Here is a 24,815-nt window from a genome sequence, read left to right on the forward strand (position 1 = left end):
TTTAGATCTGTTGACATCTTCAATATATTTTCTGGAGATCTATTTTTTTTTTTTTTTTAACAAGTTGTGTATCAGTTATAAAATATTTTCAGCATCAAAGTTTGGTGCCAATGAACGGGAACATTCCTGTTTGTGTGTAAAGACGGAGACTTGTTTGGGAAAGGTTTTCCTACTTTGTTTTCTCACTCAGGATTAGACACTAATCTTGATAGGTGGTTATCTGAGGTGAATTTTTTTTCCCCTATAAACACTTATCAGGAGGTCATTGCTAACAGCCTGCCTGTGCAACAATCTCTCCCAGTTCGGAGTGGTCACTCCACTGCCAGCGATTCTCCTTCATGTGACGTCACATTAACAGAGCAGTTCCTTCTCTTCCGCTCTGTTGATGGGGAATCACCAATGTCATATTGATTGACAGCCAACTCCCTGCTGCATTAGGCTATCAGCAGCTGAAAGAAGGTCTGGCAGCAGCTTATTTCATTCTGCCCATTGAAAATACATGTACGGCCGAACATGCACAAACAATTTGTGAGGACTCTACCTGTCGGCTGAAAGCTGAAAGAACATTTAGGAGACCGCTATCAAATGTGTATAGCCAATTTTACACCATAATGGAAAAACAACTCAAAAACCCACACTTGAGATAAAATCCAAAACACCTTGCTTGACAAGTAAAAAAGAAAAAAAAAAAAAAAAAAGGACAGAAGATTTACCGGTAAGGGCAGTGGGTTTGATAAGGAATGTTGCGGTGAGGATCTGGCAACCGGTGGAACGCTTCTGCCTGGACTTGTCCCCGGGCCACTTCCCCCAGCAAACTGTATTCAAATAATTAAAAAGATGCGTGAAGAATTAGCTTGCAATTTTTAAAGGTCTGTGAAGTCGTTTTAGTTGAAAATGTTTAATAATTTGTTTTTATATCTCCATAACCACGATCAATTAGAGAGACCCAGGGTATATTTTCAATGGTTGAAGGTTAAAAAGTGCTATAATAAAGGAGTCGTTGCATCTCCATAAAAACAGGATTTTTGGTTACTCACTTTAAAACCTGTTTCTCTGAGCCTTCATTGAGGGGACACAGGAAATCATGGGTGTATGCTGCTGCCACTAGGCGGCTGACACTATGCACAAATAAATTAGCTCGTCTCCAGCAGTACACACCCCACCGACTGGCACTAAGTTAAGAAGTTAGTGAGAAAGCAGTAGAAGCAACATATGTATATAAGAAAATGCACAAAACCAAACTAACAGTAGAAAAAGTCAGTTCTGCTAACAAGCCTGGGAGGGTGCTGTGTCACCCAATGAAGACTCCGAAAAAGATTTTAATGGTGCGTAACCAAAAAACCTGTTTACTCTATCGCTCCACTGGGGGTTACAGGAAACCATGGGATGTCCCAAAGCAGTCCCTAGGGAGGAAAGAGAACAAACTCCATTCATGTCGGAGAACTAGCCACTGCAGGTTGCAAAATTCTGCTACCTAGGCTGGCTTCTGCCAAGGTGTAGGAATGGACTTTGTAGAACTTGGTGAATGTGTGAATAGAAGACCATGTCGCTGCCCAGATAGAGTGGGCTTTAAACCCAGAGGGAGACACTGTTCTTATCCCAGTATGCCTCAGAGATGGTCACACGGATCCAGCGAACAATTGCAGCCTTGGAAGTCGGAAGGCCTCTTCTCCTCAGGGATTACAAAGAGAATCCATCCTCTGGAAAGAGGTGGTCCTACAAAGGTAGACGCGAATCACACTGACCAGGTGCAACTTATCCAGTGAACTTCTAAAGGGGGAATCGGAGAAGGACAGTAAGAGGGGAGGAAGATGCCCTTATTGAGATGAAAGGCAGAGACTACCATGGGAAGAAAAGAAGGCACAGGCCGCAAAACCACCTTATCCTAGTGAGTAAGGGTGAGACATCAAAGAGCTGCCAGCTCCGAAAGCCGCCTGATTGCCACGAAAAAAAAAAAAAAACCTTCCAAGATAGAAGAGGAAGAGAGCTCTGACTGCGGGACGCCTGTACCTCCTGAAACCATCTAGCTCTGGTGAGCGAGCAGGCAGGAGTGGGGGGCCAGAACCAATCTTCCGATCACATCTTGTGTGTTAGGGGTGGGTGTCCGGTAGGATAGACAGATGAGGATACGGGGTGTCAGTCCACGCCGTACTCTCTGTATCTACGTGAAATAAAAGAGTGACTGTTCACATTGTTTTCTTCCAAGGGATAGAAGAGGAAACCTTCTGAGAAGGAAAAAGGGAAAATATTAATGAAAAACGACAAAAACCGAGGTAGATGTGAGTCTACTGAAAGACCCATGTCCGCCTCCTACTGACACTAAGCTAAAACGGATCATCAGTTGGTGGGATGTACACTGCTGGGGAGGAGATAATCTTTTGTGCATAGTGACAGCCTCCTAGAGTCAGCAGCATACACCCAGGGTTTCCTGTGTCCCCTATGAAGCGTTCAAGAAAAGTATCTAGGTGATTTCAGAAGCGATCCTTGTACAGTGTCCTAATTTATTGTTTAAGTGACTAAACTTGCAAATAGTTAGTGGGTTCAGTGTGCGCTCCAACATAAAAATATCACAGTAATGTATGAAAGGATTCTTACCTCAAAATAATCACTAATTTTATGTCCTCTAGGAGTGTTCTTCCCTAAAATTAAAACCAAAAAATTCAACTCAAGACAAAAAAAATAGCATTTTCCACTGTGAATTAAATAAAGCAAACCTGATTGAAGAGAACAATTCTAAAACCACCTAAAAATTGTAATTTCAGAATCTATTCTACAAAGGGACTTCAGTAAAAGATTGCAGCTATTCCTTTATAGACTATAATGTATTTATCGTATAACATCGAATTCACTAAAAAGAAAGCCGTAAAACATTTTCTTTAAGAAAGATCTGGGAAAGGTATTCTGGTTTTCTTTTTACAGAATCCATTCCTATATTTGGACCAAACTACACAGTATCCACAGGCCATATGTAATGTCCCCTGTGAATAAAGACTAACCCCAACTCCACCCTAAGTCTTGGTTCAGGCGAGTGTATATAAAAATCAGAATATATCGCATCCAGTGTCATCCGTATGTCTGTTTTAACATCCGTATGGCATCCCGTTTTAACATCAACAATTAATGAATAAAAGGCAAAATACAGTTTGCTGTTAATAACTAATGAATCTGTGAAAAACGCATGAGATAAAGATGGAACCCTCTGTATTATCACTTTTGTGCACCTATTAACTTATAATTGTCTGATGCAAAATACAGATAAAAGCACATGCTGTGATTTTTTTTTTCTCTTAGGCTACTTTCACACTAGCGTCGTTCGACGCACGTTGCAATGCGTCGTTTTGGAGAAAAAAATGCATCCTGCAAAGTTGCCCGCAGGATGCGTTTTCTCTCCAAAGACTTTCATTAGCGACGCACTGCGACGGATTGCCACACGTCGCATCCGTCGTGCGAGGGATGCGTCGTGTTTTGGCGGACCGTCGGCACAAAAAAAACGTTCCATGTAACTTTTTTTGTGCGTCGAGTCCGCCATTTTCGACCGCGCATGCGCGGCCGGAACTCCGCCCCCTCCTCCCCAGAACTCACAATGGGCAGCGGACGCGTTGTAAAACTGCATCCACTGCCCACGTTATGCTACATTAACACACTGTCCGTCGGGCCGACGGTTTGCGACGGCCCGTACCGACGAACTAGTGTGAAAGTAGCCTTATACACACAGCTCATTGGTCTTTGTAAAAACGTTCATGTGAACTACTGCATTGACTGGCATTGGTCAGGATACTAGCTGTATGCTATCCATTTAATACACTCGTCTGAATGAGCCCTTAGCCATTGAAGACAAGGCAGCTAACACACATACAGTCTTTCAAACCAGCTCCCTGCCTTCTCCATTAGCAGAGTACAGACAGCATTATATTGGCGTTCTGGAAGAAAACAGAAGCTGTGACATATAAATGGTTTCTGTCTTTGTTCCAAAACTTCTGGCCACCATTTTCAAATGCTCCTCATGGCCGCTCAGAGTAATCAGCTCAACTACAGCATCTCTGCGATTTATCAAATCATAAGCTCAGTGGCTGAAACATTACCTTGACTTGTTTCATATGGTTCTGCCTTCCTCTTGCGGTTCCTCTGGTCATTCTGTTTTTTCTCTGGAGTCTGCTAAAGAGAGACCTTTTAGAATGACACAGAAATATGCACCTCTGTCCTGCTATTTACTGGAAAATCCTGCAATCGTGTTCAGGGTTACAAAAAGAGGACTGAAGAAAACAAACAAGGCATCCAAATTAACTGCAAGCTATCGCTACATTAAGAGACTTAAAAAGGTAGACTACTTGGACAACCCATTCTCAATCACTACATTCCCCCATATGAAATGATAATCTATACTCCAATACAGTGCGTGATCTTTTCCAGTGACGGGTTTCCGGGGGTGCTCTGCAGCCAGTGAACAGCCGCTTCACTCTCTCCTCCTTTAGACAAAGACAGACATCCAGAGGGGGTCAGTGAGAAGCAGGCCACTGTCACTTCTAGGTGTCAGTTGCGCCCAAAAGAAAGCGAGAGAAGCAGCCGCTCATTGGCTCATGTGACATATCACAAGGGCATTCAGAGACCGGACACACATTGTTATTAGTTTACATGATGGAATATAGTGAATGAGAATGGGTTGTTCAAGTAGTTGAGAATCCCTTTAAAAATGTTCTTAAAATGTCTGAAAAGAAAACCAAAAGATAAAAGCATGCTAAAGAGAAAATGTTACTGTGGTAAATGCAAATTATGATTAGCACAAGAAAGTGAAACGTAACGGATTTTTTTAACCTCCTTCATGACATCTGCAATACAAATACGGCTCAAGTTGGGAGTGGGATAAGCGACTGAGCCTGCTAAATTACCTGCAGATAATGACTGTGTTAGTCCAGATTCACACAAGTGTATTTCACAGTCCATATACGGACCGAAAAGCTGGGACTGACCTTTAATTTTTTTTTTTAACCCCTTTCTGACATCTGACGTACTATCCCGTCGAGGTGGGGTGGGCCCGTATGACCACCGACGGAATAGTACGTCATATGCGATCGGCCGCGCTCACGGCAGCTGACATCCGGTACTATGTGCCAGGAGCGGTCACGGACCGCCCCGGCACATTAACCCCCGGCACACTGCGATCAAACACGATCGCAGTGTTCCGGCGGTGTAGGGAAGCAACGCGCAGGGAGGGGGCTCCCTGCGGGCTTCCCTGAGACCCCTGGAGCAACGCGATGTGATCGCGTTGCTCCGAGGGTCTCCTACCTTCTTCTCCCTGCAGGCCCCAGACACAAAATGGCCGCAGGGCTGCATCCAGGTCCTGCAGGGAGGTGGCTTCACAGCGCCTGCTCAGTGCAGGCGCTGGTAAGCCTGCAGCACTGTAAGTCAGATCGCTGATCTGACACAGTGCACAGCAAAGTGTCAGATCAGTGATCTTACACTATAACATGATGCCCCTCCGGGACAATGTTATAGTTTTAAAAAAAAAAAATATTCAGGTATGTAAAAAAAAAAAAAATCCTAAACAAATAAAAAAATATATATATTGTTCTCATAAATACATTTCTTTATCTAAACAAAAAATAAACAAATAAAAGTACACATATTTAGTATCGCCGCGTCCGTAACGACCCGACCTATAAAACTGTCCCACTAGTTAACCCCTTCAGTGAACACCATAAAAAAAAAAAAAAGGCAAAAAAACAACGCTTTATTATCATACCGCCGAACAAAAAGTGGAATAGCACGCGATCAAAAAGACTGATATAAATAACCATGGTTCCGCTGAAAACGTCATCTTGTCCCGCAAAAAACGAGCCGCCATACAGCATCATCAGCAAAAAAATAAAAAAAGATATAGTCCTCAGAATAAAGCGATGCAAAAATAATTATTTTTTCTATAAAATAGCTTTTATCGTATAAAAGCGCCAAAACATAAAAAAAATGATATAAACGAGGTATCGCTGTAATCGTACTGACCTTGAAGAATAAAACTGCTTTATCCATTTTTTACCAAACGTGGAACGGTATAAACGCCTGGCAAGGGTAGCTTTGGAAGCTTTTCCGCCTTCCGGAAGGAGGAAAAGAGAATCAGACCTCCGGAAGGAAGCAGTCCTAGACACGTATATACGCAATGCCCTCACGAGGTCAAGCGTATGCAGAGCCTTCTCCACTCTATGAACCGGAACCGGACAAAGGGATGGTAGTGAAATTTCCTCATTGAGGTGGAAGTTGGACACAACCTTCGGAAGGAAGGATGGTACCGTACGAAGAACTACCTTGTCCTGGTGAAAAACCAGGAAGGGCCATCTGCAGGAAGAGTGCTGTCAGTTCGGACACCCTGCGTATCGAGGTGATGGCCACCAGGAAAACCACCTTCTGGGAGAGAAGGCGGAGCGGGACCTCCTTAAGGGGTTCGAAGGGTGGTTCCTGCAATTCTGTCAGGACCAGGTTGAGGTCCCACGTTTCTAGTGGTCGTCCGTAGGGGGGAACCAATCGGGAAACCCCCTGAAGGAAAGTCCTTACTTGCGGCTTTGTAGCAATGCGCCTTTGAAAAAGCACTGAGAGGGCTGACACCTGGCTCTTAAGCGAGCCCAACGACAGGCTGGCCTCCAGACCGGATTGGAGATAACCAAGTACTTTGGGTAGGGAATAAGGGAGTGGGATCTGGCCACGAGATTCGCACCAGGTAAAGACAGTTTTCCAGGTACGGTAATAAATCTTGGCAGAGGCTGGCTTCCGTGCCCTGATCATGGTTCCAATGACGTCCGGCGAGAGCCCTGCCTGGGTTACAACCCAGGTCTCAAGGGCCACGCCGTCAAATTGAGAGCCCCTGAGTTCTGGTGGTAGAACGGGCCTTGTGATAGAAGATCGTGGCGGACGGGGAGACGCCAGGGGGCATCTGCTGTAAGTTGTACGATGTCGGCGTACCATGTACGTCTGGGCCAGTCCGATGCAATTAGGATGGTTGGAACTCCCTCTTGTTTGATCTTCCTCACCACTCTGGATATCAGGGGGAGAGGTGGAAAAATATACAGAAGCTGGAACCGAGTCCAGTCCTGAACCAGAGCGTCTGCTCCGATCGTCCGCGGATCGTGTGTTCTGGCCATGAAGTTGGAGACCTTGGCATTGAAGTGGGATGCCCTTAGGTCCATATCCGAGGTCCCCCAGCGGCGACAGATCTGGCGAAAAATTTCGGGATGGAGAGACCACTCTCCCGAGTCTATTCCTTGTCGGCTGAGGAAGTCTGCTTCCCAGTTGTCCACACCTAGAATGTGGACCGCCGAAAGAACCGACCCTGTGTCCCCCGCCCAGCAGAGGATGTGTGACACTTCTCGCATCGCCTGGGTACTGCGGGTCCCCCCTTGGTGATTCACATATGTCACAGCCGTGGCATTGTCCGACTGTATTCTGATGTGAGAGGCTGCCAGTAAGTGATGGAAGGCCCTCAATGCCAGGAGGATGGCACGAATGGGGACCACTTGCCCTGTGGTGTAGGTGCACCGCACCCCAACCCGTCAGGCTCGCGTCGGTGGTCAGAACCTTCCATTGACCTGTGACAAAGGATTTCCCCTTTGCTAGCGAGGTTGGCTTGAGCCACCAGTGCAGGGACCTTCTGGTTGACGACGTTAGCTGGAACTCCTTGTCGAGGGAAAAGGGATTCCTGTCCCAGGACTTGAGAATGGCTAGTTGGAGAGGCCTGAGGTGAAACCGGGCAAATGGGACCGCTTCTATTGCTGCCCCCATCTTGCCGAGGACTCTTATGGCAAACCGGAGAGATTGAGGGGGTTTGTGGAGGAGGGTGCGAACTCCGAGGCGGAGAGCCAGTGCCTTGTCCTTGGGAAGGAGCACTAGACCCCTGGAGGTGTTGAATAGCATTCCCAGGAAGGTCAGGGACTGACTCGGGGTTGGTGATGACTTTTGTAAGTTGATTAACCAGCCCATGCGACAGAGTATCGGTTGTGATTGAGACGCTGAGCTCGCAGTCCTTGAAGGTGGGAGCCTTGATGAGTAGATCGTCCAGGTATGGAACGACTACTATGCCTCTGGAGTGTAGGACGTCCATGGTGGCTGCCATGACTTTGGTGAACACTCTGGGAGCCGTGGCGAGTCCGAAAGGGAGAGCCACGAATTGGTAGTGGTCCTGGCCTATTGCGAACCTGAGAAACCTCTGATGGGCAGGTGCAATGGGTATATGCAGGTATGCGTCTTGTATGTCTATGGAGGCGAGATATTCTCCCTTCTCCATGGACGCAATGATGGACCGAAGGGACTCCATGCGGAAGTGATGGACCCGTACATATTTGTTGAGCTGTTTTAGGTCTAGTATGGGCCGTACGCTGCCTCCTTTCTTGGGAACTACGAACAGATTGGGGTAGAACCCTCGGAAACGGTCGGTCGTGGGGACCGGTACTATGACTCCTGCTTGGAAAAGCGAGGAGACCGCTTGGTGGTAGGCACGAGCCTTGGCTGGTGGTTTTGGGGGGACAGAGAGAAAGAATCGGTCCGGTGGGTTGGAGGTGAAGTCTATTTTGTATCCGGAAGACACTAGTTCCATGACCCACCTGTCTTCTGTAATAGGCAGCCAGACTTGATGAAAGAGCAAAAGTCGGCCGCCTACTGGTGTGGTGTCTTCCGGAGTCCGTGAGTCATGATGAGGAGAAAGTCTGAGATTTTCCTCCTCTGGGCTTAGGCTGGCCTGCTTTTGACTGCCAGGTCGTGAGTTGTCCCTGCGTGGGGAACGGTTACGATTTTGTGCTGGACGCGAGACGGACCAGCCCGAGGAATTCCGAAAGGATCGGAATAGAGTTTGGTTACGCTTCTTGTAAGTGCGTTTAGGTCTGAGTTGGGGAAGAGAAGTACTCTTACCCCCGGTAGCGTTGGATATCATAGTGTCCAACTGTTCACCGAAAAGTCTCCCACTGAGGTAGCGGAGGTGCGTGAGGGACTTCTTTGAGGCTGCGTCCGCTTTCCATTCCCGCAGCCAGAGGATACGCCGAATTGTGATGGCGTTTGATGCTATCCCCGCTACTCCCCTTGCTGAATCCAGAGCTGCATGAAGCATGTAGTCTGCTACAACTGCTATTTGAACCGCTTGGTCCGACAGCTCAGGAGCGGATGCTTGGAGAGCTTGTAAATTTTTTGCCCAGGCCAGAATGGCCTTGGCAGCCCAAACTGAGGCGAACGCGGGAGCCAGGGATGCCCCTGCTGCCTCGAAAAATTGAACGAGCCATGCGTTCTACCTGCCGGTCTGCTGCGTCCCTGAGGGTTGAGCTATCTGGAAGTGAAAGGAGGGTCTGTGCTGCTAGCCTAGAGACTGGGGGGTCCATTTCGGGTGGATCTGTCCATTCCTTGGTGTCCTTCTGTGGGAAGGGGTACCTCGCCTCCAGATATTTGCGATTAGCAAATTTTTTCTCATTCTGTGAGAGCTGCTTTTTAAGGATCGCCTTAAACTCTGGGTGGTTAGAGAAAACCTTAGGCGGCTTCAGAGGTCCTTCAAAGGAAATCTTATGTTCTGGGGCCTCTGGTGGCGGATCAGAAATGTCCAGCACCCGATGGATGGAAGAGATTATGTCCTCAACTAGCGCTGTATTGCTAGGAGGGATTGGGATCAGGGACCCCTCCGTTTCCCTGTCTGAGTCAGAGTCGCAGATGCCTTCCGAATCCTGTGTATCACTGAGGCGTCCCCTGCTGAGTGAGCCGGGGAGGAGGCCTTCTCTGGTCGGGGATTGCGGAGATCTGCATTGTCTGTCCCTGGAATGGGACGGTCTAGATGACCTGGAGCTACGGTGTCTCTCCCTAGAGGGGGATGACCGTGTGCTATGGGATGACGCAGATGGACTTGATCTATGGGTCCGCTTGCGTCCTGACCTAGACGTGGATTGCCAGGGTCATCTTGTTCCTGAGTCAAGGTCTCCCTTTGCTGGGTAACTGTCATAGCCGAGGCATGACCCTGCAGAGCCTGAAGCAATGTGGAGGTTAGGTTATTTATAGACTGCGTCATAGATTGCGATATCTGAGTAGCCCATTCCGGCGTGGCATTAGACACCGAGGCATTGGCAGGGGCTTCTTGGGGCTCTGACACATTAGTTTGTATACAGTTCTGGCAATGCGAGTACGTGCTGCCACTGGGGAGAGCGGTCCCGCAGGCTGTGCAGAATGCATAATAGCTGTTCTGCCTGGTTCTCTTGGACCTTGAGCCCGGCATAGTGCACAGAGTGCAGAAGTGCTGCCGGCAGAGGACCTTACAGGGGTAGAGAAACCTATAGGGGAGCCTTATAGGTAATATGGATTCACAGCTGAGTAAAAAACCCAGCTGTGATCTTACCCCACCAGTGTGCCACTAGGTCCAGCGCCGAAGATCCACAGTCCTGTGCCCCCCGGAGACTGGCTGCCTGGTCCTGGTCCTGCAGACCAGGAGATGCAGGGTTAATCTGCAGCAGAAATTGGCTGCTGAGAAGGGGGCGGAGAGCTGGAAAAAGGCGTCAAGGCTGTGTAAAAACGCACCCTTTCTGTCTCGATCCACCCCTTTATGACACTACAGAGTGTCATATTTGTCATCCGGGGGGCAGGCCGGGGGGCGGAGAGGAGGCGGCGGCTTCAGCTAGGCCGAAGCCGCGACCTAAATTAGATGCCTGAGGCCCAGAAGGGCTCCAGGCCGGCACGAAAGTCCGGGAAGGGGTCGGATCTGAACCCCCCCCCCCCCCCCCCCGATTTAAAGGCAGGACGGCGGTGGGGATATAAGCGGAAGGGGGAGCCCGGTTGGGGTCTCCCTGAGGCAGTATAGAGCTGGTGCTGAGACAGGGGTGCAGGGAGCCCTGTGTGTCTGTGCCATGCCTGCCTGCACTCCCCCCGGCCCCAGCAGGAGCTCGCAGCTGGGCTGGGGTCCCTGGATGCAGGCGCAGTGTGCTGGCCCATTGCTGGGAGCTGTAGAATGCTGCCTGTACAGGCCCTACCTGAGGTGTCTCAACCTAATACCCCCAGAGGGGGGTTAGGGAGGGTGTTGTTGTCACACCTTCAGGGGCCTTTATCCTCGCCTCGACCTTAACCCAGAAACCAAAAGGAATTGGGGAAGGAGGGGGGTCTCGACTTCGAACCAGCACCCGAAGGACTGGGGAAGGAGCAACATGGGAATAGCCATCTCTACTTCAACTGGGCACCCCATAATAGAGGGCCGAGGAAGGAGCCATGCCAGGAGTCTCACAGGAGACCCTCTTTTCTTCATCTGTAATCCCGTCTGAAAAAACGGATTAAAAATCTTATAGGTGTGCCTCCTATGCGACACTAAGCAAAAACTGGAGAAGGCTGACGCCGTCCAGGGGTGTATACTGCCCACAGTTAGGGTACGTTCACACAGGACTTTTTTGCTGCTTTTTTTATGCTAATTTTCAGCTGCTTTTTACAGTACCAGTAAAGCCTATGAGATTTCAGAAATCTCATGCACACACGTTGGTTTTTTGTTTGATCAGTATTTTCTGCTTTGCTGCTTTTTTTGGACATAGGGCATGTCACTTCTTTCAGCGTTTTTGCAGCGTTTTTTCACCCATTGACTTGAATGGGTGATGAAAAAAACGCTGCAAAAACGCTGAAAGAACGCATGTAGCATTATTTGCTGCATTTTTTGTGCAGAAAATCATGGCCAGCAGGAAGGGATCTCACAGCCAAGAGCTTAGGGGTGTGGTTAGTGAGGTGTGAAGAGCCATTGTGAGCCATTGTGAGGTGTGAAGAGCCATTGTGAGGTGTCCTGATTGTGATCTATTGTGAGGGAGTTCCTGGTAGTAAGGTGTGAAGAGCCATTGTGAGGTGTCCTAGCAGCTGAAAATTGGCATAAAAAAAGCAGCAAAAATCTGCAGCAAAAAAGTCCTGTGTGAACGTAACCAAAAAAACGCACCAAATACACACCAAAATAACGCACCTAAATTAGCATAAAAAAAGCAGCAAAAAAAAGCAGCAAAAAAGTCCTGTGTGAACGCACCCTTAATCTTTTTCAGATTATGCATAGTGTCGCCTCCTAGTGGACAGCAGCATAACACCCATGGTCCTGTGTCCCCCAATGAGGCGACAGAGTAAATATGATTTTTTATTTTTACGGCTCGGCATTATAAACTTCTGTGAATCACTTAATGGGTCAAAGTGCTCACCACACATCTAGATAAGTTCCTTTTGGGGTCTACTTTCCAAAATGGAGTCACTTGTGGGGGGGTTTCAATGTTTAGGCACATCAGGGGCTCTCCAAACCCAACATGGCGTCCCATCTCAATTCCAGTCAATTTTGCATTGAAAAGTCAAATGGCGCTCCTTCGCTTTCGAGCTCTGCCATGCGCCCAAACAGTGGTTTACCCCCACATATGGGGTATCGGCGTACTCAGGACCAATTGTATAACAACTTTTGAGGTCCATTTTCCCCTGTTACCCTTGGTAAAATAAAACAAATTGGAGCTGAAGTAATTTTTTTGTGAAAAAAAGTTAAATGTTAATTTTTATTTAAACATTCCAAAACTTCCTGTGAAACACCTGAAGGGTTAATAAACTTCTTGAATGTGGTGTTTTGAGCACCTTGAGGGGTGCAGTTTTTAGAATGGTGTCACACTTGGTTATTTTCTATCATATAGACCCCTCAAAATGACTTCAAATGAGATGAGGTCCCTAAAAATAAAAAAAAAATGGTGTTGTAAAAATGAGAAATTGCTTGTCAACTTTTAACCCTTATAACTCCCCAACAAAAAAAAAAAAAATTTGGTTCCAAAATTGTGCTGATGTAAAGTAGACATGTGGGAAATGTTACTTATTAAGTATTTTGTGTGACATATGTCTGTGATTTAATTGTATAAAAATTCAAAGTTGGAAAATTGCGAAATTTTCAAAATTTTCTCCAAATTTCTGTTTTTTTCACAAATAAACGCAGGTAATATCAAAGAAATTTTACCACTATCATGAAGTACAATATGTCACGAGAAAATGTCAGAATCACCTGGATCCGTTGAAGCGTTTCAGAGTTATAACTTCATAAAGGGACAGTGGTCAGAATTGTAAAAATTGGCCCGGGCATTAACGTGCAAACAACCCTTGGGGGTAAAGGGGTTAATTTAAGAACATAAATATCTGAATCGCCACCCTCTTCCCACAAAAAAAACAACAACACACATTTGGAACAGCTGTGTTTGTAGAAGTGTGATCAAGCAGTTGCCATAGGTGTGGGGAAGAGGCAGCAAATGTTATACACCTGATGTGGTATTCTTTTGGAAAGAGGTCACAGATATCCTCATCAAGATCATACATCCCCTGCATCACTCTGTCCTAAGGTTTATTAGGAATCCTTGAAGTGAAGACCTGACCTCACAACCCTCACACTCTTCTCACGTTAACACTGTTTTTGGCTTGCAAAGCTATCGTCATGAGACGGATGGATAGAAGACCCCCGAGGATTTCACACTGTGTCAATATGGTAAATACTGCAGCTTCCTATGAGAGGGTGGTATAGAAAATGAGATACTGTGCTGAAAAATTTGATAAGTTAAAGAAACCTTGGCTTGATTCACATTAGTGCCTGGTGATGAGGAGTACTCGCTCATGATAAATGTGTGATATTTGGAGCCTGACATGAGTGTCTTATGCTTTTAGTTAAGATATTAAACCCATGGTATGTTAAGGGCATGGTTAATATTGCCAGACGGTATTAACGAGAAATGCTGTTTGTTATTTTGTTCTATGATGTAACCTAATAAAAAAAAAAACACGTAGAAGTTTGGCATCACCACAATCATACCGACCTGGAAGAATCATACTATCACAAAATGCAAAACACAACGTTAGAAGTGTATTTTTTTCTTTTTCACTGCACTTTGTGAAAACTTCCCCCCCGCTTTCCAGTATACTGTATAGTAAAAAATTAATGAGGTAATTCAAAACTGCAACTGCTCCTGCAAAAACACACCCTCGTGTGGCTAGATCATCGGAGAAAAAGCGATGGCCCTTGTAAAAAGGTGAAGGTAAAAACGAAAATGCAAAAACAAAAAACCCCACAAAAATAATAATATCTGAGTTTTCCAAGTGGAGATGTGTGCGCCCGGAATATGTACAAAACTGGGAGTTCACTTCACAAGCCGGTCAGTGAACAGATGGCGACACTATCTGTACACAGTGGAACATCAATGACCCATCTTTTGGGCAATAAGAGGAGTTCCAACAACAGTAGCCCAACATGATACAATGCCTATTGGTTTTCAAATGGATTAACTAAATTCTCTATTTTCTCATGCCAGCTGATCAACAAATATATAAAAGTTAGGTCTAAGTCTGCACAAGAAACGCTGGGGATTCATTTCTACAAGGGACTTAAAAAAATGACCCAACAGCTGTTACAATATAATGCACCAAATCTATATACTGAAAGATGTAAAAAAAAAAAAAAAAAAAAAAGTTTATGCATTATTAACGGACCGTACCTCAAGCTCTTTGTCACTCAGAGAACCCAGGCTACACAGACTTTGGTTAGAAGACTCGCTATTTAATTGTCCCTGGGGAGGAAAAAACAAACCATTAATTCACATAAGCAAAGCTCTCTAATAATGTGGCAATCCTACAATCAGCCGTTCTGAGACACCAAGCCATTACCTCATGTCAGTGTGTACTTTTGGGGTATGTGCATACAATCAGTAATCGCTGCGGGTTTGACACGGTGTACTAATGCAGCGTTCAAACCCACGACGGCCAGAGGCTACAGCATAGTGGATTAGATTTCAAGAAATCCTGTGCCCACTATGCGTGAACAGACGCCCTCAGCTCACCCACGGAGACGGACATGAGGCACATCTTTCCAGACTGCAGCAGGTTACGAGAAATTCCACCCATACAATGTATTGAATATGGTGAATCCGCACGGTTCAGTGAACACATGCAGATTCACCTGCATTCAATAGACAGAAGAGCTTTGGACGCAGCGAACATACGCTGCGTGCAAAGTGCTCCCACTTCCGGATCGTGTGCACCCGGCATTAGATTACTATCATAAGGTGGGATTTAGACACACGCACGCACGCACGCACGCACACACAGAGTAAGCTCGTAACTTCAATGTTTTCTTGTAAGAAAGAAAGCTTTTTGACCATCACAAAAGATCTGACTCAGATTAATTTATTTTTGCATTTTTTTTCCCCACACTTTGCAATGAAGAAATATGTGCTAATTTCACAGCATTTCCACATCAAAATCTACACCAGTGGAAATGGCCTGTTTGGATGTTCCCCTAGAGATGAAACCCAGCGGTTGTGAGTGGTCAACTGCTTTATTATTTTTTATTTTTTTTTAAGGGAACCAATTACCCAAGTTTTATACCCTTGCCAATTACCTTTGCAACCCCAGCTCCTGTAAATCTTGCTTCCAATAATTCCTGGCGCCGAGGGTCCAGGCTATGCAACTCTTCCATCATTTCCACTGCAAGATAAGACATGGCGACAAATCACATTTTGAAGGATGGCTGCAGAAGAAGCAGGATTCTCTAAGTTATACAGCTATGCATGCAGACCAAAAAAAAGGTTAAATTTAATCTTAAAAGACGTCCTTATATATCCAGAGCTGTACATTGCAGACTAAAAATACTACATTATAGATCGAGTCAATCATGTCAGTCAGCAGACTAGTTACTACTCTGTATGTGAATATTCATGAGGTCTAAAAAGAATCTTAGTCATTCGTTTCACAGTAAATCTAGCAAATGTAAAATAAAGAATGCTTCAGGAAAAAAATCTTTATCACAAATGTGTTTTGTGGGAAAGCAAGAACACAGACCAGTATGCTGAAATGTAGGAACGCATTTAACCCCTTAGTGACCAGGCCAATTTTAAATCTCAAATGCTTCAAAATATCCCATTGATTTTAAAATCATTTTTTGGACACATTTATAAAAAAAAAAAAAAAAAAAAAAAAAGGTAAATATAGGTTGATTTTTTTTATATAGATGCAAAACGAAACAAATTCTACACATTTTAAAAAAAATTTGCAATTTTCAAACTTTGAATGATTATCCATCCAATCCAGAGAGTCATATCACACAAAAACATTAATAAGTAACATTTCCCTGATGTCTTCTTTACATCAGCACTATTTGTAAAATGTTTTATTTTGTTACAATTTTAGAAGGTTTAAAAATGTAGCAGGAATTTTTCATTTTTTTCAAGGAAATTTGCAAAACATTTTTTTTAGGGATCTGTTCAGTTTTGAAGTGACTTTGGGGGTCCTATATATTGGAAATCTCCAAAAGTGATAACTTATATTTTTTAAAACATTTTTTTTTTTTTAATTTTGGCATGCTTCAATAGTCTCCATGCGGACTAGAAACAGCCATAACCCGATTGGCTCTGCTACATACAGGCAATAATCAGATCGCCTGTATGTAGCAAAATACCTCACTTGCCATGAGCGCCGACCACCAGGCGGCGCTCTTAGCAATCCGGCAGTGACAACCATAGAGGTCTCCAGGAGACCTCTGGTTGTCACGCCAACCCACCCATTGGTGACTCGCAATCATGTGACGTGGGTCACCGATGGGTGGATTTCCAGCGCGATTGCTAGAAGCACATGTTAAATGCCGCTGTCAACGGAATTTAACAGGTTAATAGCCTCGGGTGGATCGCGATTCCACCTGCAGCTGTTCCAGGTACATGTCAGCTGTTCAAAACAGCCGACATGTGCCTGGAAAGATCGCCAGAGCCCACATCAAAGGGGGGGAGACAACATGCACAGTACTTGTACGGTGCATTTCGTGAAAGGGGTTAAAGCCATTATTTGACTGTCAACTGCCATGGCAAATATCAGGACCACATGATCAAGATTTCAAGGTGCCAATGGAATTAAATCGGAAGGCCCCACACTCTGTTAACCATCTAGATTCTGTAGTCACTATTGACAGTAGAATTTAAGGGCTTAAATGACCACAGTGGTTGTGAACACTGATCGAGGTTAATGCAGAAAATTGTCAGCTATGGTGTACAGCTGACAGCAGCTGAATTGTAACCCGTTCGGGGGTGGTAGTGTCGTATCACAGGTCAGTAAAAAACAAACACATTGGTGGTCACTACAGGGTTAAGATCAACACATTGTACAATGCTCAGATTTATAGGTGCATTCCCATCTCAAAGTGCGGACACATTGGATTGGTAAGCTATGCCATCACATTAGGACCATTAGAGAGATCCTATGAGGGGCTGACCGCCGTGCGAAGTCAGAGGATTGGTCCATTCTTTCTTAGGACTGGTTGGAGTCCTAGTGATCAGATCCACCGGCACCAACCATAAAAGTAATGGTATATCCTGCTCACTCTAACATCACTGAAATTTCTTTGATCTAGCCTCACACGTTGGGAACACCCATGATCTTGGGGATTCAGAAGCTGACAAAACCTGACTAAAATGTTGCATAAATGAGTAAAATGCATCCATCAATGGATTTGTTTGGTGTCCCTTTCAGACGTTTGCAACGGTGCCTGAAATAATGTTCACGTACAGCAGATTTGTGGTAGAACTTTGATTCAACAGCAAATGCACTGATTATAATAATCATTATTTTTATATAGCGCTAACATATTCCGCAGCGCTTTACAATTTGCACACATTATTGAACACAATCTAAATTGTAAATAATGCTGCAACATATCTTCACTCGTGACCCCTACAGAAGGCAAGATGCTACATGTCAGGATTTCTTGCAGAAATTTCCTGACAAAAAAAAGGACATTTCTGCCAGAAAACATTTTTTCCCCAATGCGGGAAAAACGTGAAAAATCTGCAAAATTAAAGGACATTCTGCTTTTTTTTTACTGCGATGCGTTTTTTTTGCGGGAAAAAAAAGCATCATGTGCACAAAAATTGCGGAATGCATTCTAAATTAGGATGTATATGTATGCGTTTTTTATAGCGAAAAAAACGCATAAATTCCTGAACGTGTGCACATACCCTAAATGTGCACAGAGGACCAGACTAATTTTTCCATAGACTATGAATAATGAGTACATTTAATTACCAACAGATGCTTTCTATTGAGCCCGTCACTGCAAAGTGGGAGCTGAGCACTGCTTCTGAATAGCTTTGGAAGTTTTGTGAGTGATTGCCGGGGTGGTGGGGGGTGGGATATCAGGACCCCGACCCCACCCATCTCTATAACCAGTTTTTGGTCACTATTTTACATCAGTATTTGTAAGCAAAAATCAGGAGTGGAACCAGGGATGTGGAGTTGGAGCCCATTTTGGTGGAGTTTAACTCGGTATAAAATGGACCTACTCCTAAAATATATAATAAAGTAAATCAATGCGGCATGTCCTGAAAAATGTTTTCGTAAGAATTTGGGAAAGATATGACGTGTCCTATAAATAAATGTCTGTCCTGTTCCTGATCTAAGGATCTCGGCTTTTAGTTGAGATGAATCTATTCTACACTTTATGTATATGCTCAGTAGTGACCAGTGCTGTGGAATCAGAAGTTAGGGAAATTGAGGAGTCGGAGGTTTGGCTTAGGCTACTTTCACACTAGCGTAGGGCACTGCACGTTGCAATGCGCCGTTGTGGAGAAAAACACGCATCCTACAAAGTTGCCCGCAGGATGTGTTTTTTCTCCATAGACTTTTATTAGCGACGCAGTGCGACGGTTGCGTCTTGTTTTGGCGGACCGCCGCCTCAAAAAAAGTTACAAGTAACCGCCCCCTCCTCCCCGTACCTTGCAATGGGGCAGCGGAAGTGTCGTAAGGCTGCTTCCGCTGCCCACGTCGGGCATTTTTTTCACAGTATGTGTCGGTACGTCGGGCCGACGCAGCGCGACAGCCCTGTACCGACGCTAGTGTGAAAGCAGCCTTAGGCTTCTTTCACATTTCCGTCGGTAGTCGGCCGTCACAAAGCGTCAGCGTGACGTACCAATGGACGTTTGGGAAAAAGTCGATAACGTGTGCAGCGGATGCAGTGTGTCAACGGGTCCGCTGTCCGGAAAGGTAAAGTGTAAAATCCCGTGGAGGAGAAAGATTTCCTGCCGGGCATGCTCAGTAGGAAACACAGGATCCAACGTACAGAAAAACATTCCATTGAACGTTTTTAGCAGACAACGGTCCGCCAAAATGCACAGGATCCAGCGCACAACGGACATACTTGTGCCCATATGTCACTAATACAAGTCAATGGGAAAAAAACAAGATCCTGCATACAAACTTGCAGGATCCTGTTTTTTTCACAAACCGACGTATTTCGACGTGTGGAGAAAGACGGAAGTGTGAAAGAGGCCTCACCGACTCCACAACCATGGAAGTCTTAATAAAACCCATCATACTAAACAAAGTTTTGCCTGTAGAAGTTCAGAAAAGTTCACAATTTTACCACATAACTGTAGACGACAAAAACAACATCCACTAACTCCGCAGATTGGTAAGCCATAAAAACCGTTTACTGAGGTTAAAGTCTCTTTTAAAAACGAATAAAGTAGAAATTATTTCAGTACGTAATGTTATTAATAGTGCCTAGGCTACGTTAAGACATCCTCGAAACATGGTCTCAGTATGGACCACGACATCTGCAGGTCTTCTGACTCAACAGTGCAGACATATACAGTGGGTCTATGGTAGTGTTCAGTTCAGGAGACCCACGGCCCGTCCGGATATCATGGGTCGTATTCTGCCTGTGTTTCTTGGATGTCTGAATTCAGTCTCATCCACCATCCCTGTCCCCTGTCCCAGATGTATATGGCTATGAGCAATTAGTAAAAAGCATACCAAGATCTTCCATAGGCTCCTCAGGCACATGTCTACACTGTGACGGCAAGAACCCATGCCGGAATAATGGGCCCCCACTATGGGAAAGTGAGCAGAAACACAAGTCATTACTGTAGGAATCTAGTAATCATTTACATAGTCTTTAGTGAAGTAGGCGACGCAAAGCATCTACAATTGGGATACATATTCGTCACAGAAACTGTGCAAATCCTCTTTGATACATAATGGGATAGTACATAGTATTCATCCCTACATTATCACTTAAAGGTACCTTCACACTAAGCGACTTTACAACGATATCGCTAGCGATCCGTGACGTTGCAGCGTCCTGGCTAGCGATATCGTTGTGTTTGACACGCAGCAGTGATCAGGATCCTGCTGTGACATCGCTGGTCGTTGCTGAAAGTCCAGAACTTTATTTCGTCGCTGGATCTCCCGCTGACATCGCTGAATCGGTGTGTGTGACACCGATCCAGCGATGTCTTCACTGGTAACCAGGGTAAACACCGGGGTTACTAAGCGCAGAGCCGCACTTAGTAACCCGATGTTTACCCTGGTTACCAGTGTAAATGTAAAAAAAAAAAAACACACTCACATTCCGGTGCCCGGCGTCCGCTTCCCTGCACTCCTGCATCCTGTGTAAGTGCCGGCCGTAAAGCAGAGCGGTGACGTCACCGCTCTGCTCTGTGGGAGATGCCGGAGATGTTCGGCGCTGACACAGGATGCAGGAGGAGTGCAGGGAAGCGGACGCCGAGCACCGGAATGTGAGTATGTTTTTTTTTTTTACATTTACACTGGTAACCAGGGTAAACATCAGGTTACTAAGCGCGGCCCTGCGCTTAGTAACCCGATGTTTACCCTGGTTACCCGGGGACTTCGGCATCGTTGGTCGCTGGAGAGCTGTCTGTGTGACAGCTCTCCAGCGACCACACAACGACTAAACAGCGACGCTGCAGCGATCGGCATCGTTGTCTGTATCGCTGCAGCGTCGCTTAGTGTGAAGGTACCTTAACTGGCAGCCTAGAAATTGAACACTGCAGATTATTTCCTGGCTGTCCCTTTAAAATGGGTTTCATCACCCATTACGAATGATGAAGCCTGTGTCATCTGCTGTACATAGTGGTGTCATCAGCTATTGTAATCCATTGGTGATATTGAGACTGCTCAAAAGTCTACTTCACAGAAAAGGAAGAGTAAGCATTAAAAGGTTTAATGGCCATCGAGAAAATTGTATGATCTCACAAATTCTTATAATTTTTTTCCCCACATTGCTGGTAAAGAAATAAAAAGAAAAAAGTTGAAAAATACTTTCAACATCGAAACCAGATCTAAACAATGGGTCATTTTCTGATAAAACAATAGTGGGAGATACGGCCTTCATACGCTTGGGCCAAGATGAAAGCAGCCCTATGGTGCATCCCTGCTATCAGATCCAGCCTGCCCATACATTACAGAGACATACTGATGTCAGTGAGAACTATCTAATGCCCAAGCATGTTTCCAGTGCTGGCACTGTGGTGGAATTGAACTCTTGATGACAGGGTACCCATGTAAGGGTATATCCATATGTGGCAGATTTAAGGCAGCGCCATTTAGTGCGTAAAATATGCAACGTTTTACAATATCAGCACAATCAATGAGATTTCTAAAATCTCATGCACATACTGGGTTTCTTTTTCCTACGCATATTGTGAACCCTGCAGTGTTTTTGCTATGATGCGGTGTCAATTCGTTCAGCGTTTATGCAGCGCTTTTCACCCATTCGAATGGGTAAAAAAATGCAAGTTAAAGTGCGGCAAAAAAGTGTTACTTGTACCGAGCGATTTTCCTGCCAACACTAGGTTTTTGGTTTTTTTGTGCAAGAAAAAAAAAACGGCACAAAAACGCAATGTGTGACCATTCCCCATTAAACGGGCACCGCACTAGGACATCCTATGACCATCTTTCTGGTTGGTCCTTAAAAAAAAAAAAAAAAAAAAAAAGAAGAAGAAGATTGACCCTAACATTTAATTCTTCATCATTGCTTTACTACTGAAGATCGGCCTAGAAATCAGACATGTCAGATTACTTTTTTGCATTCACAATAGCGGGTTTTAATAATGGATTCTGTCATGTTTGTGGCCTCAGTGAAAATGGAGCTTTGAGTAATACAATACAGCTACTAGCAGCATCATACAGGGACTCCCACTAACACCAAGGCCTTAAATGGTTGACCTCTTTCCCTCCCTTGACTGTAAATCAATGCAGACAAAGCCTCCTTCTGCAAAGAGGAAACCGCATGTAAAAACACATCTTGTGTAGTGCAGAAGCCCCGGCCTCCTGATTCCCTGTTAGGAAGGTATTTCATAAGCTTCACACTCTGACCTCCCTCCCCCTATTTATTAAATGCTGCCTTTCTCTAAAAAGCAGACACCATTTTACCTCGCCTGCCACATACCTCCCAAAACAGATGCTGCCAGGAGGGGGGGGTAGATAGAGATGGATGCAACTACTATTCACATCCAAGCTCCAAGATGCTACGTAGCAGAGCCCATCATCAGAATGTTTATTACCAAAGTGCAATCAAACAGACGAGTGGTGTCTACGAGATCGCAAGGTGCACAGCTATTATACCTCCTTTACATATCGATCTGCCTTCATGGGATTGGGGGGGGGGGGGGTGTCAGAATACCTTAAGTAAATGATCATTCCCAACTGGAATAATCCTGAACGACTAACCCACGCCGGGGCTAAGCAGACATCCGTCACCCAACTCTTTGCAGGTGGCTCACCGAGCTAAGATTTATCTGTGCGGTTACCCCATAATACCATGCTTATTTCACATGAACATGGGATACTGACATGACTTTGAAATCACAGAAAAATACAGTTGACAAAAGGCAGTCTCATGCAATCACACGGTCCCACAACTGTCATTCTGTGGAAGGTGATAGCCATGCAAAACTACTATCGCAGCCTGTGTAGCTCAGCTATATACTGACTTTCTATAAACAACAATCATCAACTAGACACAATGTAGGCAATAAATGCAACCTCACAGGGGCCTCACAGTAATCGTAAGGTTGAAGGTTAAAGGTTCCTCATCCCTTAATTCCCAAGCCACAGTGATAGGAATCGGGATTAGAAGGACATTGATTCCTCCACCACTCCATTCAATAATTTTCTATAAGAGCAGCAACACTGTAGGGACCAGGCAATCTTACATCATCTTTACCATCGAGAGTTGATAGAGGGTTTTTTGTAGGAAACACCTTTAATATAGTATAGTTGCAGTATTCATATTAAAATGTAGAATCACTGCAAGAAAACTGAAGAGGAGCAAAACTAGTGACCCTCCTTTTAGAAAGGCTAAATATAATCTAACTAGATGGTGGCCCGATTCTAACGCATCGGGTATTCTAGAATATGTATGTCCACGTAGTATATTGCCCAGCCACGTAGTATATTGCCCAGCCACGTAGTATACAGCACAGAGCCACGTAGTATATAGCAGAGCCACGTAGTATATTGCCAGTCACGTAGTATACAGCACAGCCACGTGGTATATTGCCCAGCCACGTGGTATATTGCCCAGCCACGTGGTATATTGCCCAGCCACGTGGTATATTGCCCAGCCACGTGGTATATTGCCCAGCCACGTGGTATATTGCCCAGCCACGTGGTATATTGCCCAGCCACGTGGTATATTGCCCAGCCACGTGGTATATTGCCCAGCCACGTGGTATATTGCCCAGCCACATATGTCACGTATGTTATAGGTTAAATAAATAAAAAATAAACATATACTCACCTTCCGCAGGCGCGTTGTAGTTCTGTCGCCTGTGTGGGGTGCAGGCGGCAGCTTCCGGTCCCAGGGTGTGATGACGTCGCGGTCACATGATCGTGACGTCATGGCAGGTCCTTCTCGCGCAGGCCCTGTGATGACCGTGTCGCGGTCACATGACCGTGACGTCACGGCAGGTCCTTCTCCCAGACCATCCTTGCCACCGGAACGTGCCGCTTGCATGGACCGGCCAGAGCATCACGAGCAGGAAAGGCGGCGGAAGGTGAGTATATAATGATTTTTTTTTTTTTTTAATATTATTTTTAACATTAGATGTTTTTACTATTGACGCTGCATAGGCTGCGTCAATAGTAAAAACTTAGTCACACAGGGTTAATAGCGGCGGTAACGGAGTGCGTTACCCGCGGTCCGTTACCGCCGGCATTAACCCTGTGTGAGCGGTGACCAGAGGGGTGTATGCGGGCTTCGGGCACTGAGTGCGGGGAGTAAGGAGCGGCCATTTTCTTCCGGACTGTGCGAGTCGCTGATTGATCGTGGCAATGGTCGTGGGCGTTTTGCCACGACCAATCAGCGACTTGGATTCCATGACAGAGGCCGCAACCAATGAATATCCGTGACAGAAAGAAAGACAGAAAGAAGGACAGACAGACGGAAGTGACACTTAGACAATTATATAGTAGATTTTTATCAAAAGTTCAAGAAGCAGCTGCCATCGTTACAGAGAATTACGGTATGTTTAGAAATCTTGGCATCTTTATTCACTTCTCACAACATACTGACATAAGTTTCTTCCTCATCTGAGAGCAGCATAATGTAGGTAGAGAGACCCTTATTCCAGTGATGTATCACTTAGTTTACTGGGTGATACAGTTGTGAGAAAGCTAAGGCCCCTTTCACACATCAGGTTTTTGCTATCAGTTGCAATCCGTCAAATTTTGAAAAACACGGATTCGGCGACTGATGCTGCCGGATCTGTTTTTTTCTCATAGACTTGTATTAGCGACGAATGGCCTCACGTTTCACCCCTCGTTCAAAAATTGTTTGTCCGGCGGCCGGAGACAACGGACAAAGTAAAGTTTTTTGTCTCCATTGAAAAAACAGACAGTGAAGGATCCGTCGCCGTTTGCTAGAATGGAAGCCTATGGGCGCCGGATCCGTCAAATGACAGATCCGGCGACAGATTCTGTTTTTTTTTAACTGAGCATGCTCCGCTTTTTTTCGGATCCAATTAGCCAGCCCCCCCTAGTCGGATCCGTCCAAAAAACGGATT

The 24,815-nt window shown here is 45.3% G+C and overlaps 1 protein-coding gene across 2 annotated transcripts in view; it reads right to left on the reverse strand.

The window, feature by feature from the left end:
• TLK2 (tousled like kinase 2) overlaps window positions 1-24,815 on the reverse strand; it is a 129,170-nt gene that overhangs the window by 82,846 nt on the left and 21,509 nt on the right. Inside the window, exons 2-6 of one of the 2 annotated variants that reach the window (XM_077252690.1) lie at window positions 15,365-15,450; window positions 14,463-14,534; window positions 4,083-4,152; window positions 2,596-2,639; window positions 714-815 (exon numbers count right to left, since the gene is read on the reverse strand). In XM_077252690.1, the coding sequence (XP_077108805.1) occupies window positions 714-815; window positions 2,596-2,639; window positions 4,083-4,152; window positions 14,463-14,534; window positions 15,365-15,445 (369 nt within the window). In that variant the 5' untranslated portion in view covers window positions 15,446-15,450. Of the gene's footprint in view, window positions 1-713; window positions 816-2,595; window positions 2,640-4,082; window positions 4,156-14,462; window positions 14,535-15,364; window positions 15,451-24,815 lie in introns of both variants that reach the window. The other variant, XM_077252689.1, reaches the window with a different exon arrangement.

The sequence above is a fragment of the Ranitomeya variabilis genome, chromosome 4 (assembly GCF_051348905.1).
Source record: "Ranitomeya variabilis isolate aRanVar5 chromosome 4, aRanVar5.hap1, whole genome shotgun sequence".
Lineage (NCBI taxonomy): Eukaryota > Metazoa > Chordata > Amphibia > Anura > Dendrobatidae > Ranitomeya > Ranitomeya variabilis.